This window comes from Myotis daubentonii, chromosome 7 (assembly GCF_963259705.1).
Source record: "Myotis daubentonii chromosome 7, mMyoDau2.1, whole genome shotgun sequence".
NCBI classification, from domain to species: Eukaryota; Metazoa; Chordata; class Mammalia; order Chiroptera; family Vespertilionidae; genus Myotis; species Myotis daubentonii.
The window spans coordinates 41,449,807-41,464,183 of record NC_081846.1 but is presented as its reverse complement, the minus strand read 5'-3'; the positions used below and the strand labels follow the sequence as shown (position 1 = coordinate 41,464,183).

Here is a 14,377-nt window from a genome sequence, read left to right as displayed (position 1 = left end):
CATAATATGCAAATTGACCGAACAGCAGAACGACCGGCAAGCAGGTGTTGCCAGGCCAACCAAGGCGCATGCCAGTGGGCAGAGGGAGGGGACGGTGATGCGGGGGCACGGTGGTGACCAGCAGTGGCAGAGGGGCGATGGGGGGGTGGTGGGGCCATCAATCATACATCCCTTGAGGGCTCCTGGACTGCAAGAGGGTGCAGGCCAGGCTGAGGGACCCCTCTGAGTGCACAAATTTTCATGCACCAGGCCTCTAGTTATAAGTCATGGGGATGTAATATACAACATAAGCAATATAGTCAATAATACAATAACTTCACAGTTCCAGATGGTTACTAGACATATTGTGGTGATCACAACGTTAGGTATATAAATGTAATTAACTATTCTGCACACCTGCAATCAATATAATATTGTATGTCAACTATATATACTCTAATTTTAAAAAGTACTTTAGAAGTTTCTAAATTATTTTGGATATTTTAAAAAACACTTTATATAATTCATAAATATAGAAATAGATTAGATAAAATAATCAGATGAATTGTTTTAATGGAGTTAACTTTCAGAGAGCAATGGTCCAATTCCCCATATTACTATCCTAAATTTGTATGAAAAGTGAGTCTAAACAGAAATTTGTTACCACAGCCTAAAATATTTCCAGCAGTTCCTTTATGTCTTTGAATTAAAGTAAAATTAAATTAAATGACAAGCTCAACAAACCAAGAGACTTGTTCGGCCCATCATGTGGACTCCCAATTTGAGACTCATGTTCCTGTCTGCGGGAGTTGCACTAAGCCATTCAGCTATTATTAAGCGTCTCACTGTCTATATGTTTACTCACATCTTTGATACAGAGTAAACCAGACTATAGTCATGTTGGCAGCTTTCCACTTGTTGCCCAGGAGATATTCAGATTAGTGAATACTAACTGGGAACAAACTTTTACCGAATTGATGAGCTGCAGTGAAATTATGTGTTCTAGACTCCTGGTTCTATGCTAAATATGCATCAAGTCTATCTGAGCAGGGGGCACAAAGGGCGGGTAAGTACTTCCACCTTCTCTGTGTGTTCCAGGTTCCTTAAAAAACCGAACTGGAATGAACCTACATTCATCACTTGTCACAAATGTACCGCTCTGGTGAGGGCTACTGATACTGGGGAGGCTTTGCATGTGTGGGGGCAGAAGGTATATGGAATCGCTGTACCTCCCCATTAATTTTGCTGTGATATTAAAACTACTCTGAAAATAAGTCATAAAAAAAAAGCAAAAGGTTGACCTGGAAATTAAGTTGTAATTTTAGTGTTTGAGGAAAAACTTGATTTTAAAAGATGAATTAACACTTTTATGTAACCATTTATTTAACCTGCTTACATAATACATATAACACCTTGAAGGTATGTGGCATCTGTTTCCAAGTCATTAGGAAAGAATGTGAAAATAGCAGCTGGTGGAGAAAAAGTACAAAAAATTATAGCACAAATTATTATCTTAAAGGTAACCTTATGAAAAGAATTAATTTGTGTTACTGAAGATGTTGCCAAATTAAATTTGACGTGTTTGCCACTGACCAGTCATAGCTTTAAAACTAGTAACCGAGAGCTCCAGGATTAATCCACTCGATGTTTCTGTTTTAAAATTTGTGTCCTTTATTTTCATTTTATTCTTTTTACTTTAATGCAAAAAAAGTTGACTCCTTTAAATGTTTTCGAAAGTTTTATCCTGTTGGCGTTGTGGTTTTTATAATTCAGAGATGAAGCTAAAGAAGTTTAATGCCTAATCATGTGTTAATGATTACTGAAGGACTGTGCTCTAAAATTAATCAGAGAGCACTGAAAAATTCCAGAACATTTTGACTGGCTGCACTGTTCAGTGTCTTGTGCTAGGATGGGGTGGGCTGGGGGGGTAAAAGGGGTGGGATACCAAGATGAAGATGAGCTAGTCCCTACCTCCAAGGAGCACCCTAAATTACTAGAGTCCAAGATTGGGTATGGTAAGTTTGACAACTGTCTTCTTAATATCTGTCGATATTAAAAATTTAGCATTTAAGTGCTTAGATATTTCATTAAAGTAGTGAATGGTTTTCTGTGTGGTTCTGTAACTTCAGGCATTTGCTTTTGGATTTAAAAACCATGAGTTTGAAGACAGTCATTAAAGTAGTAGATTAATTTTCTGTTATTGGATAGGCAATGATACTTAGGTTCTAGCGATATACAAATAGAGGGTGGACCAAAAGTAAATTTACAGTTGTTTGTATGGAAAATAATAAACAAGAATAAACACTGTTTTGTGTACTCACAGCTGTAAACCTACATTTGCCTACCTTGTATAAGACTGCTCAAGTTTGTATAAGAGCATTTGGCTTCTTTGTTAGCATTCTGGAGGTTAAATGAAATAGCTTATTTTTTTAAGCTAGTTACATTTATAATGGGTAGTTTTATAAATTATGCTTTAATTTTTCAGTAAAATATGTAGTCATTTGTGGTAATAAAAATATTCATTTACTTGCTATTTTTTAGTAACTGTTTTTATTATTTTCTGTATCTTGGCAAATCAACAAAATTTAGGGTATTTTTCACTCAGCTTGAATGTGTACTGTATTGTACTATGTTTGAAATGAATGAGCCTCTTTGCTCCCATAATAGAAACTATTTTGTAGAATCAGGTGGAGAAGAAACTAGTATGTTCTTTGTGTCAGGTATTGGGACAATTTATAGATTCTGTCTTGGTTTGTTTGGTCTCTAACACTTCTTATCCACAAAATCCTAGCAACATTTTAAGTATCCCTGGGCAACTACTATAGAAGCAAAACTCTTTTGATCACACTTTAAATATCCTAAATTGATTCCTATGTCTGTGGCTTGGTTCGGAAAATAGGGGATTTAGTTTGCTTCCAAAGGCTAAATTCCTGAATTAATCCTTTATTTTCTGCTTACATAGTTGCTAAGGTCGAGTTTCTTTCCAAGTTCTGCTTTTCTTACCATGTTTATTTGTTGGGGGTTGGGGGTGGGGAGGGTGAGGAGGCAATGTATGTGTATTTTATTGCCCAGCAACCTACAAGTATAAGGATAGGGTAGGGTCTTTAAAGAGAAACTCAAACCAAAAATTCACTGGAAAAAATATAGTAATTTAAAGCCATAGCCACATGGAACAAGATTAATGCTTGTGTTTACAACAATTTTTTGTTCAGCCTTATTTGGTCATTTGTATAATAAGGCCTCTCTCTAGAATATAAGCATCATAGGAGGAATTCTCTTGTCTCTTTTGTTCTCTGACATGCTCTAATCTGCACTTGACACAGTACAGATGTCTAACAATGATTTGTTGATTAATTCAACCAACACACAAGTGAATGAATGTATGAATGACACATATCACTGGCATTCTCTGCTTTTCTACTTTATTATATTTACTTTACTGAACTTTTTGGTTGATTCTATTAAATAGTGAGGGAAGAACTGTGTAGTTTCTAAAAGATTCTATTTCTTGATTTTTAAAATGCAATATTGAAAACTTTTTCCTCCCTGTAGGAATTTATCTCAAATTATGAAGTTATTTATATTTCTGTAGTAGAGTGACACCTATATATCTTTACTGCTTGTGGTTCTTTTTTAGAAAAATCAACTTAATACATTTGAAAAATAAGGTCATGTTTTTTTAGTTTCATAGAATATACATTTAGAGTAGTTTTGCTCAGATGAATTTGAAGAGTATATGACACAAGGTTTCTTTCCCTCTACTAGTTTGTGTAATGTCTCAGGATAGTTTGGGGTTATTAATGAAAAGATTTATATAATTTAGCTTAACTAGTGTTAAAGAAATTTTAAAATGCGTTAGTTTTTAAACAGTGCTTTTCCTCAAAAGAAGCATTATGAGAAACAGAATAACTTACATGCAAGTCAGAATTCTCCATTTTAATAATAAACACAACATTTTTAAAAGTAGTTCTTCTAGAACAGTGGTCCTCAAATTTTTGATTTCAGGAACCCTTTACACTCCTAAAAATTATTGAAGGCTTCAAAGAGCTTTTGCTTATGTAGGTTATATCTATCTGTATTTATTGTGTTAGGAATTAAAATGGATAGAATTTTAAAATATTCCTAAATTTATTTAAAAGTAGCAATTGACCATCACATGTTAGCCTAGGTTCCTATCCAGAACATCAATATGAACAAACAAATAATGCCATTCCCAGGTGGTTTGTTCCCATTTTTTCTGTTGAAGATCTGAACACACACCTCCAGTCTTTCACTCCATCGTATATCGTGGCTTTTGACTCTCCATCAAAAGGCGCTGGCACAGGTATGGGTACTCAGCCACATTTATCATTTTTCTCTGCTAATTCAAGTAGGTCTGGGAATGGAAAAAGCAGAGTCCCAGTTAATGCTTAAATTGTCCTTCGACACTGTAGCTGTCAGATTAGGAATTCTTGCTAACCCCTGCCTCATTATATTTGGCACCAAAGTATCTGTTCTTATCTCTTCTGTTTTCTCACAAATTGAAAGAATGAGAACAATTCATAAATCCTTTCCTTCTGTTGTTTTCTTTCTAATAAATGGCTCAGAATGCATTCAGGTAGGATTTTTAAAATTTGTAACCAGACTCCTTGTGTTCAAGGTGATAGAAATAACCAAAAGCTTTAAACTTACAAAGAAATTAGAATAATTGGCTCAGATCAAAGTGTAATTTTCTTTATGAAAGAGCAAATATTAATCTAATAGTTTTCCAGTGATGTATCAAAAATAGAGGGCTCAATAAGTAAATAAAATACCAACCTGTCTATTGAAAAAGTGAAATAACTAGAGTAAAAACATTATATTTCATTTTCAGCCTATATCTGAAAATTAACTACACTGAGTTCTTTGATGTCTTTCAAAATTGTTCTCCCATAGAAAGTTCTTCATGTTTTTTTCATATGTACAAGTAATATCCACTTATTGCATTAAAAAATTAGAAAAAGATTAAGAAGCAATTAAAAATTATCTATAATCCTTCCACCTTTGGATAGCTATAGTTCAATTCAAACATTCTGAAATATATTTTGATTATATTATAACATCATTATATTCTATATACTTTTTATAGCCTGATTTTTCAGTTGACAGAACATTATGTGTATTTTTACATATCAGTTGACATGGATCCATATTGTCATCTTTAATCACTCCATGCTATTTCCTTATGTTTGTATTATTCTCATATATATATATATATATATATATATGATATTTTCTACTACAACAAATAATGCTTTAGTAAACATATCTGTTCTTACATATTTGCATAAGTATCTGATTATTTCCTAATGGTGAAAATTTATCTGTGGGATTGCTGGGTAAATGAGGCATCTACTTTTTTCCCAAAAAAAGTTTTTAATAAAATTGCAAAATTCCCCTTTAGATAGATCATACGCAATTTATGCTCCCTTTCCTCCAACCCTAATCCATTCTCTAATCTAATGGTTTAAAAAATCATTATTATTTTGGTTTTCATTTCTTTGAATACTTCTGAGGCTGAGGTGAACATCTTTTCAAATGTTCTGTGTGAGTTCCCTATTCATGTGCTTTGCCTGTTTTTCTGTTGGAATGTTATCCAACTGATCAATGATGACTCTTTTTAGTCTTTGTAAAGGACATCTACTGTTTATTATATTTAATGAGTTGTTTTCTGTGCACTTAAGGATTATTATAAGACTAGAGGCCCAGTGCACAAAATTCATGCACAGGGGAGGAGGGGTCCACTCAACCTAGCCTGTACCCTCTCCATTCCGGGATCCCTCTCATAATCCGGGAGCACTGGCTCCTAACTGCTCACCTGCCTGCCTGCCTGATCACCCCTAACTGTCTCCCTCTGCGGGCTTGGTCGCCCCACGCAGCCTGCTGCTTGATTGTTTGGTCACCCCTCACTAACCCCCCTGCTGGCCTGGTTGCCCCTCACTAACCCCCCTGCTGGCCTGGTTGCCCCTCACTAACCCCTCTGCAGGCCTGGTCACTCCACACAGCCTGCTGCTCAGTCGTTTGGTCGCCCCTCACCAACCCCCCTGCTGGCCTAGTCACCCCACGCAGCCTGTTCAGTCATTCGTTCAGTTGCGATGGACACTTAGGTTTTTATAAATATATAGATACTATAATATTATAATTATAATATTATAATATAATTATCTCATAGGGATTTTAAGAAACTCTAAAGACTAAATGGCATTAAAGCTCTGGACTTTTTGACTTAAAATTTTCTCTTTGTATAGTGCCATTGGAGAGGTAAGCAGATATTCTTATGTAAGGCTAATTGTGTATGTAGTAAATGTACCGATCTTTTAAAAAATTTGTGTGGCCCCTTGACTCCTTCTTTAAGATTGAATCCAACATTGCAGGACCAACCAGTTCAGCAGATAAGAAGGGACAACAGGCCCTAACCGGTTTGGCACAGTGGATAGAGCGTCGGCCTGCGGACTGAAGGGTCCCGGGTTCGATTCCGGTCAAGGGCATGTACCTGGGTTGCAGGCACATCCCCAGTAGGGGGTGTGCAGGAGGCAGCTGATCGATGTTTCTCTCTCATCGATGTTTCTACCTCTCTATCCCTTTCCCTTCCTCTCTGTAAAAAATCCATAAAATATATTTTTTTAAAAAGGGACAACAGAATCCTGGCTGAGATTTTTCTGACTGTTGCTACTGCCTTTGTTCTCCTCAGAACCCCGCAGTTTCTAACACAGCTCGCTGTCTTTACTGTGATCTGTGATCTCACCCCCATGCCCATCCACACGAGAAATGGCTTATCTAACCCTGGGTTGTATTTCCCTTTATTCAGAGTTCCCACGTACTGGAGAGGACTGCTTCCTCCGGCACCGAGCCCTCCGTAAGTCGGCAGCTGCTGGAACCGGAGCCAGTCCCCATCTCCAAGGTCAGTGATGGACTGTGGTGCTCTCTCAGATGGCCTGCTGCCTGCCCTGGGCCAGCCGCACTGTAAATAACTCACACCGGACTCCCCTGGGGCAGCTGAGGCGCCCCCTGCAGGGCTGCTCTTGCACTTCTTTCTGCATGCAGTGTGTAGGGTTTCTTTGCCGGCGTGAGGAGGGAAGACATGAAAGTATATTTTGCTGGGATTTTCAGGATTACATCTAGAAGTCCAGCATTCTCTATGTTTTGGGAAAAGGACAAGAGAAACTATTGTTATTCCCCATTGGAGAGATGAGAAAAGATTTCTGTACCAAACTAGTAGAAAAAATAACTGGGTCCAGTAATAATCTACCATATTGCCCATGTACTGCATACCAGGAAATGTACTAAACGCTGAAATATATTATCCCACTTAATAGAACCCTATGAACAGCCTTATACAGTGTAGGTGTTTATTACATTTTTTAAATGTGGAAACTGAGAATTTGTCACTTGCTCAAAGACGAAAAAAAAAAAAAAAAAGCTGCTAAGGGCAGAGCAGGGATTCAGACTTAGCCTTCGTAGCCACCCAGCAGGGCTGTTGTACACTCCGAGTCCCCGGCTCCTCCTTACATCTGGCCTTCCTAGCAGTGAGCTGAGGAGAACCTGCAGATTTTTAAGACCTTTTCTGTCTCATGGAAGCCAGTGTTCCCCCCCCTTCAGCCTTCTCTTCCTATGACTAGCTAAATATCTGAATTCATTTTTGTCTAAAATGCAAAAATCATAAAGTCGAGGAGACGTCATCCTACTCATCCGCAGCCCACCCGGCTCCCTGAGATTTTCAGTGGGCTGGCTCCCCTGTCAAGAAACCCAGAAAACAGGATGCCTGGGGCTTTTGAAATCAAATATAAAAATAGCACTTGACTTCCAAAGCATTTCAACTTCCAAATATATATAACTGATCCATCCACTTCCCTTGTCCTTTATTAAATAGAATCCTTGAAGAAAGAACACTCTACTACCCTAGTGTTGTGGACTGTGTACACTGTATCTCGTTATATTTTGAAGCTATTACAAGCTGAGACATTTATTCAATCAGACAGAAGTAGATTGCTAAACTAAGGAAAGGGGGAGTTATTAAACCACAAAAAATTTAAAATGATATGATTTCTATTGGAATAGCAAATAGAGAATATTTACTTGGTAAATACAAGTAGTAATCTCTCTGAAACATCAGTGTTTTCTTATAGGCAGCTAAAGGAGAGAGAACAGATAAATAAGTAAATGCAGAGGCAACGGGAAGGGCAGCTAACATTTATTAAGCACCCACCTTGAGCCAGACCCTGGATTAGTACATATATTTCCTCCCTTGGTCAGCCCTCAACTCCACAAAGTGAGTACTGGTAACATTCTCATTTATGGAGACAGAGAGTAGTGTCCAGCGTCAGATAGCTGGGAAGTATGTGGCAGAGCAGAGAGGAACAGAGACATGGTAGTGAGAGATACTCAGAGAAAGGAAGACTTGGAGACATATACAGAAACAGGAAGGAGAGGTGCTGGTGTTAAAACAACTAGGGAGCAGCAGGCACACAAGACGTTCTCCGGCCCTGCCCCTCCCGCCAGCTGCATCTGTAGCCTCGTTGGCATCTCACTTTATAGTCCAGCTACCTCCACCTGCACACAGTTCCCCACAGTAGCCATGCTCTCTCCTCCCCAGCTGGGGGTCTACCCCTTGTACCCAGCCTGCCTGGGGTGCTCCCTGCTCCCCTCCCCTTCCTTGACCTGGCTAAAGAAACTCTGGAAACAGAATGCTATTTTCAAATGCTGATCACCTTTCTACCCAATCCACCCTCAGCCCCAGACCACTTGGTGTAGCCAGTCCCATCACTACCACATTCATTTCTTTATTTCATATTCTTTCTTAAGTCAGGTTCCCTAGAGGGACATCCTGACACTGGGTGCTTGTAATTTGCTGGGGAGAGCCCTCTGGGGAGAGGGGTGAGGGAGGGGTCAGGGCAGGTGTGGAGCTAAGCAAGAAGGGCTTTGAGCTGGAGTCCAGAGCTCCAGGCCATGAATTGGAGCACAGTGTTGGTTTCACCCTGAGGCAAGGAGGACTTTTTGTTCCCTCAGCCCTTTGTACCTTGGTTCCTTCAGTCCTTGAGAGCCAAGCGGGGGAGAGATGCTGCAGCATAATTTCCCAGGCCCCAGGCCCCAGGCCCCAGTTTGGTGAAAACAGCTCTTCCCCCTTAGCCTTAGCAGTTCGCAGTGCTCACAGCAGCTGGGGCCTGGGTCCACCGGCCTGATTCAGGATCTGGGCTGGGCACCAGCAGCATCCACTTCCCATTACTCCTCCATGCTATTGTCCGCTTGGCTCTTGCTGTCGGATTAATACTCGTGCTTTTGTGTTAATAGATACCATATCTTTGGGGGCCCCATGACATCAGAGGGTCCAGATAGCATCTCTCAGCCCCTTTGAGAGAAGATGGGCTTCCTGGGCTCTGGTGGTGGTGGAAGAACATTGTTTGAAGTACACATTGTCCTGTCTCAGGATGTGTTCAAATTCTTTGGTACTTTCACCTCCTAAAGCATTCTCTCACCCACCCACCCACACATGCATGCACAAAGAGCATGCCCTTAAGAAAAGAAATGTCTCTGATTGTTTTGGGGGGTGTTTTTTCCCCCCAAAATGAACAGACTAGGGCTGTTATTAGGTTACTTCCTGTGTTTAGTTATTATTATTAGATCAAAAATATTACTAAAACCTCTATAATAGCAAAAATGTTTATGTATTTAACTAGAGTCAAGTACTGACATGATCACATTAGGGCTTTGGGCTCTGTTTCTATTATAAGTAAACCTATGAAAATTGAAGACTTTTAATATCAATTGAAATTATGAAAAAAAAAAGTCTTCAATTTTCAAAGAGTAATCTTAGCTTTCTTAAGATCGACCTAGTCTACTAAGCAGAGATGGGTGGTGCTAAATACTGAGCTGGGATGTTTCATTTATTACACACCTTGTTTATATCATTATCATCAGCATTTCTAATTAAATAGAGAGAATGTTGTTCGCGCTGGCTCTATCTTTGCCTCTCTGTCAGATTGACAGTTTATTTAACTGTAGGAATTACACTAGGATTCTTCTCAATTACTTTTGGTGGGTTTAGTTATTCTGCATCGGAGTGAATGGAATTATTTGTTCAGAGCTGCCTCATTTATAATGAAGAAATGCGTTTTAACTTTTCATCTGTTCTTTCTTACCCCTTTTTGTTTCCTCTCCAGTTAAACTCCCAAAGAAGAAAAAAATGAGTGTGTTAGAAATCAATAGCCATAGCCCCATAGGGACAAGTTGTTATTACATTCTGGGTTTCATTAGGAAAAAAATTAAAAACATCTATACTTATTAAATGTTTCCATTTTCACGAGTAATTCGGAGTGTTCATCATACACACCCACACACACTCAGGGAATAAATCAAAGATGAACACTAGCCTTAAAATAAGGTAAGATCTAGCCAATAATAGCAGTGCTATTCTTTTAGAGATTCTATCCATGGATGGCGCTACCAAAAATAAAAATGTCATTAAGCACAGTTGATATCTCTCTAAGAACAGAAAGAGTGCTAATGGATATATTCGTTTCATGAGTATACCAAACTTTAAAAAAGAAATCAGTAGAAATCCATCATTTTTATGAAATCAAAATCCATCATTTTTATCTACTTTTTTAGTAAGAATAGAAAGCCAAAAATACTGTACTTTGTATAAGAACCTACTTTCTTCTTCTGTTATTCTCACACTAGAGGCCCGATGCATGAAATTCGTGCAAGGGGCTCGGCCCTCGCAGCCCCGGCTGCGTCCGGAAAGTTGTCCAGAAGGACGTCCAGTCTAATTAGCATATTAAGCTTTTATTATTATAGATTACTCATAAACTGTATTCTCCTGTTGAAAATGAGAATGCATAGGACCCCCTTTGTTTTCTGGATGACAAAAAACATCGTATACAGCCTGAAATTCTCATTTGCAACCTTTTTAAATTACTTTGTCTAATTAACAACTTTGACCAGATCTACCCAAGTTTCTGACAGTATTATCTTCAAGTAGAAAACCACTTTTGGGGGTTTCTTACAGGTCTTTTTTCTTAAAAAACAAACACATTTTAGTGATGCATAATTTTACAGATCCTATAAAGGGTCCTTAATGTTGCCAAATAAAAACTGGTGGGTGTGCTTCTGTAAGGTCTGTAGTTCATTCACTAGACACCCCTCAGATGACAAAGAAGATGACAACTGACATTAGTTTTCCTGGGGTTTTGTGGGAATGTGTTTGTTGTAGGGTTGGGTGCCGGAGTCCATTCATTGTCTTCATTAGCTGAGTTTAGACAGAGACCCCCCAAAAGCTAGTAACCTTTGAAGTTCTAGCAAAGGTCAGAGCTGTGCACCACCCAATTAATTTAGGTAATAATAGTTGAAGCATCCCCACCTTAGTTCACTCAATTCCTTAGATACTTATGTAGATCCTTGTTGATTATTGTTAATCAGATACTCCTGGAAATCTATTGATGAGCTAATCAGATACTTTGTCTATTCCTGGAAATTGTTTGCTGATCTGTGTGTCATTGAAACCTCCTTACCCTAAGGGGTACTCCAGATCAATAAAAGATTGGAGCAGCCTGAGCAGTGGAGGAAGTCCTTCGGGACTTGTCCGCCTGGTCCCCCAATATTGCAAAATTATCTCGTGTCTTTTTCTCTCATTTGTTGTGCGGCTCCTCTTTCAGATACCGAACCCTACTCCACGCAGAACGTGGAGGGAGTCTTACTCGACAGTTGGGCTTAAAGAGGATAGAAGCATGATGCTGGTTTTAGAGGGCTTTTCAGAAGTCAGGAACATCTCCTAGCCTTCATGATGTTAGAATGAAGCAATGTTCCGTGACATGTCCTAGAAACATCACTTTCTGTGAAAAGTCCACCCAATTCACATATATTTGGATTTGAACATAGATTTGATGTGGCCAAAGAGCAAGCAGTTTCTGGGATGAAAGGAGAACAAAGGAAAAAGAGACATGGATAGTAAACAGGCAGCCCTTTCCCTTCCTGTCCCCATGGCCGATATTAGTAACTGATTGTGGCACCATAGCCTCTGGGCCTTGTCAGCGCCTCACAGTCCTTTAGCGGGTCTGGGCAGCCACCACCCAGACATTTGTGCCAGTAAGTTTATGTGCCCTGGATTGGGGCCATTGGCTCTTCCTGTTGAAGCCTTTGTTCTGGGATCTGCGAAAGACTCCTGATGGAATGTATCTTTTCGGAAGGCACCCTCCGGAGTCATTCTGGGATGGGGCGCTCTGAGGGGGGGTGCCCTGATACCTGGAGCTGCATCCAGCTGGGGGTTTTTGCTTCCCTGCACTGTGGGCAGGACTGTAGCAGTTGTGCATGGGATGTGACCTTGTAGTTCCTGCTCCTAAATTATACCACATTTGAATTTATTGATGATAGCCATTCTGACAGGTGTGAGATAATATCTCATTGTGAGGATGTGGAGAAAGGGGAACCCTCATGCACTGTTGGTGGAATTGCAGACTGGTGCAGCCACTATGGAAAACAGTATGGAGGGCTCTCAAAAAATTAAAAATGGAGCCACCTTATGACCCGGTGATTCCACTTCTGGTATATATCTGAAGAAACCCAAAACACTAATTCAAAAGAATATACCCACCCCTATGTTCATTGCAGTGTTATTGACAATAGCCAAGATATGGAAGCAACCCAAGTCAATAGACAAGTGATAACAGTGGTGGTACATATATACTTAGCCATAAGAAGGGATAAAATCTTACCATTTGTGACATCATGGATGAACCTAGAAGATATTATACTAAATAAACAAGTCAGACAGAAAAAGACATATACCATATGATTTCACTTATATGTGGGATCTAAAGAACAAAATTAATGACCAGACAAAATTGAAACAGAATCATGGACAAAGAGAACAGACTGATGGTTGCCAGAGGGGCTGGGGTTTGGGCGGCTGAGCGAAAAAGGTAAAAGGATTAAGAGGTACTAATTGGCAGTTACAAAATAGTCGCTTGGATGTAAAGTACAGCAGAGAGAATATAGTCAATAAGTTGTAATAACTCTCATGGTGCCAGGTGGGTATGGGAAATATTGGGGGAACATTTTGTAAAGTATATGCTTGTCTAACCACTATGCTGTACACCTGAAACTGATACAAAATAATATTGAATGTCAAGAAAAGGAAAAATATCTTTTTGGAAATGTGCTACACATGATTACTTTGATGCTATAATTTTATCAAGATTATCAAATAAACAAGAACTATTTTTTATTTACAAAATATAAGTAAAATTGCAGAATGTTGGCTGGAAAAAAAAATCCTGCCACCTGCATGAGATCTTGAATTGAGCGTTTGCCAGGCCAGCAGGTACTTTAGTGCTGGGCCCTCAGAAATCCCCTGGTCCGACCCGTCCAGTGTGGCTCAGTGGTTAAGTGTCAACCTATGAACCAGGAAGTCATGGTTCGATTCCCGATCAGGTCATAAGCCCGGGCTCGATCCCCAGTAGGGAAGGTGCAGGAAGCAGCTGTTCAATGATTCTCTCTCATCATTGATGTTTCTATCTCTCCCTCTCCTTTCCTCTCTGAAATCAATTTTTAAAAAATTTGTTTTTAAGAAATCACCTGGTCCAGAGATTTTAAAACCCAGGATGTTGCTAAGGGCCAGTCGACGGCCATGGAAGTAGGCCCCCAGGGGGGTGTGGGGGGAACTGGGACAGCCTAAGAATGGGCATCCTTCTCTCAGGCCATGCGCACTGTTGCCAGATCTTACAGGCTTTCACAAAACACCAGAAATTTGGACATTTGAAATCTGAAATCCTCTGATTTTTAAGTGTTGAAAACTCATTAAAAAAATTATAAAAACCATAGATGAACAAAATATGTCTTATGGCAGAGGAAACTGTGATTTAGTTCCTTTTTACCAGAGGAGGACGCTTGTGTGGACTTGAGCATCCCAGATACCTGGGCTCGCAGTGTGGTGCTTTTTCCAAGAAGGCTCAAGGGTGTGTGTGTCTCAGGATACGTGCCTTCGAAAAGCATGGACCTCTTGGTGTGTTTGGCGAGCAGGAGGTTTTATGCACACACGGCTTCACTGAGGAGAAACAGGTCCCCACAGCGCTGCTCTTCAGCTTAAGGTCATGAGCCACTTAGACCCGTGCAGCCTTTCCATTTCTGCACAGAGAGCTAGGTCCACGCACTAATTGAACATTTGCCATCAAAACAGTCTTATTTCAAAAGGTTAAAGTGCCTCTGTGCCCACAGATGCACTGTCTGGAAAAATGCATTTTAAACCTTCTGAGTACATGCCCTAGCCCCGTGGTTGGCAAACTGCGGCTCGCGAGCCACATGCGGCTCTTTGGCCCCTTGAGTGTGGCTCTTCCTAAGCCTTAGGAGTATCCTAATTAAGGTAATAACAATGTACCTACCTATATAG

General features: G+C 39.7%; 1 protein-coding gene across 13 annotated transcripts in view; it reads left to right on the top strand.

Annotated features, from left to right (window-relative positions):
- The window catches only part of OSBPL6 (oxysterol binding protein like 6), a 176,834-nt gene that overhangs the window by 109,686 nt on the left and 52,771 nt on the right, over positions 1-14,377 (top strand). For 11 of the 13 annotated variants that reach the window (XM_059703960.1, XM_059703964.1, XM_059703957.1 and 8 more), the window contains one exon: positions 6,806-6,898. The exons of 1 other annotated variant lie outside the window; for it this stretch is intronic. In XM_059703960.1, coding sequence (XP_059559943.1) covers positions 6,806-6,898 — 93 coding nt within the window. Of the gene's footprint in view, positions 1-1,858; positions 1,990-6,805; positions 6,899-14,377 lie in introns of those variants that run through there. One more of the 13 variants, XM_059703968.1, reaches the window with a different exon arrangement.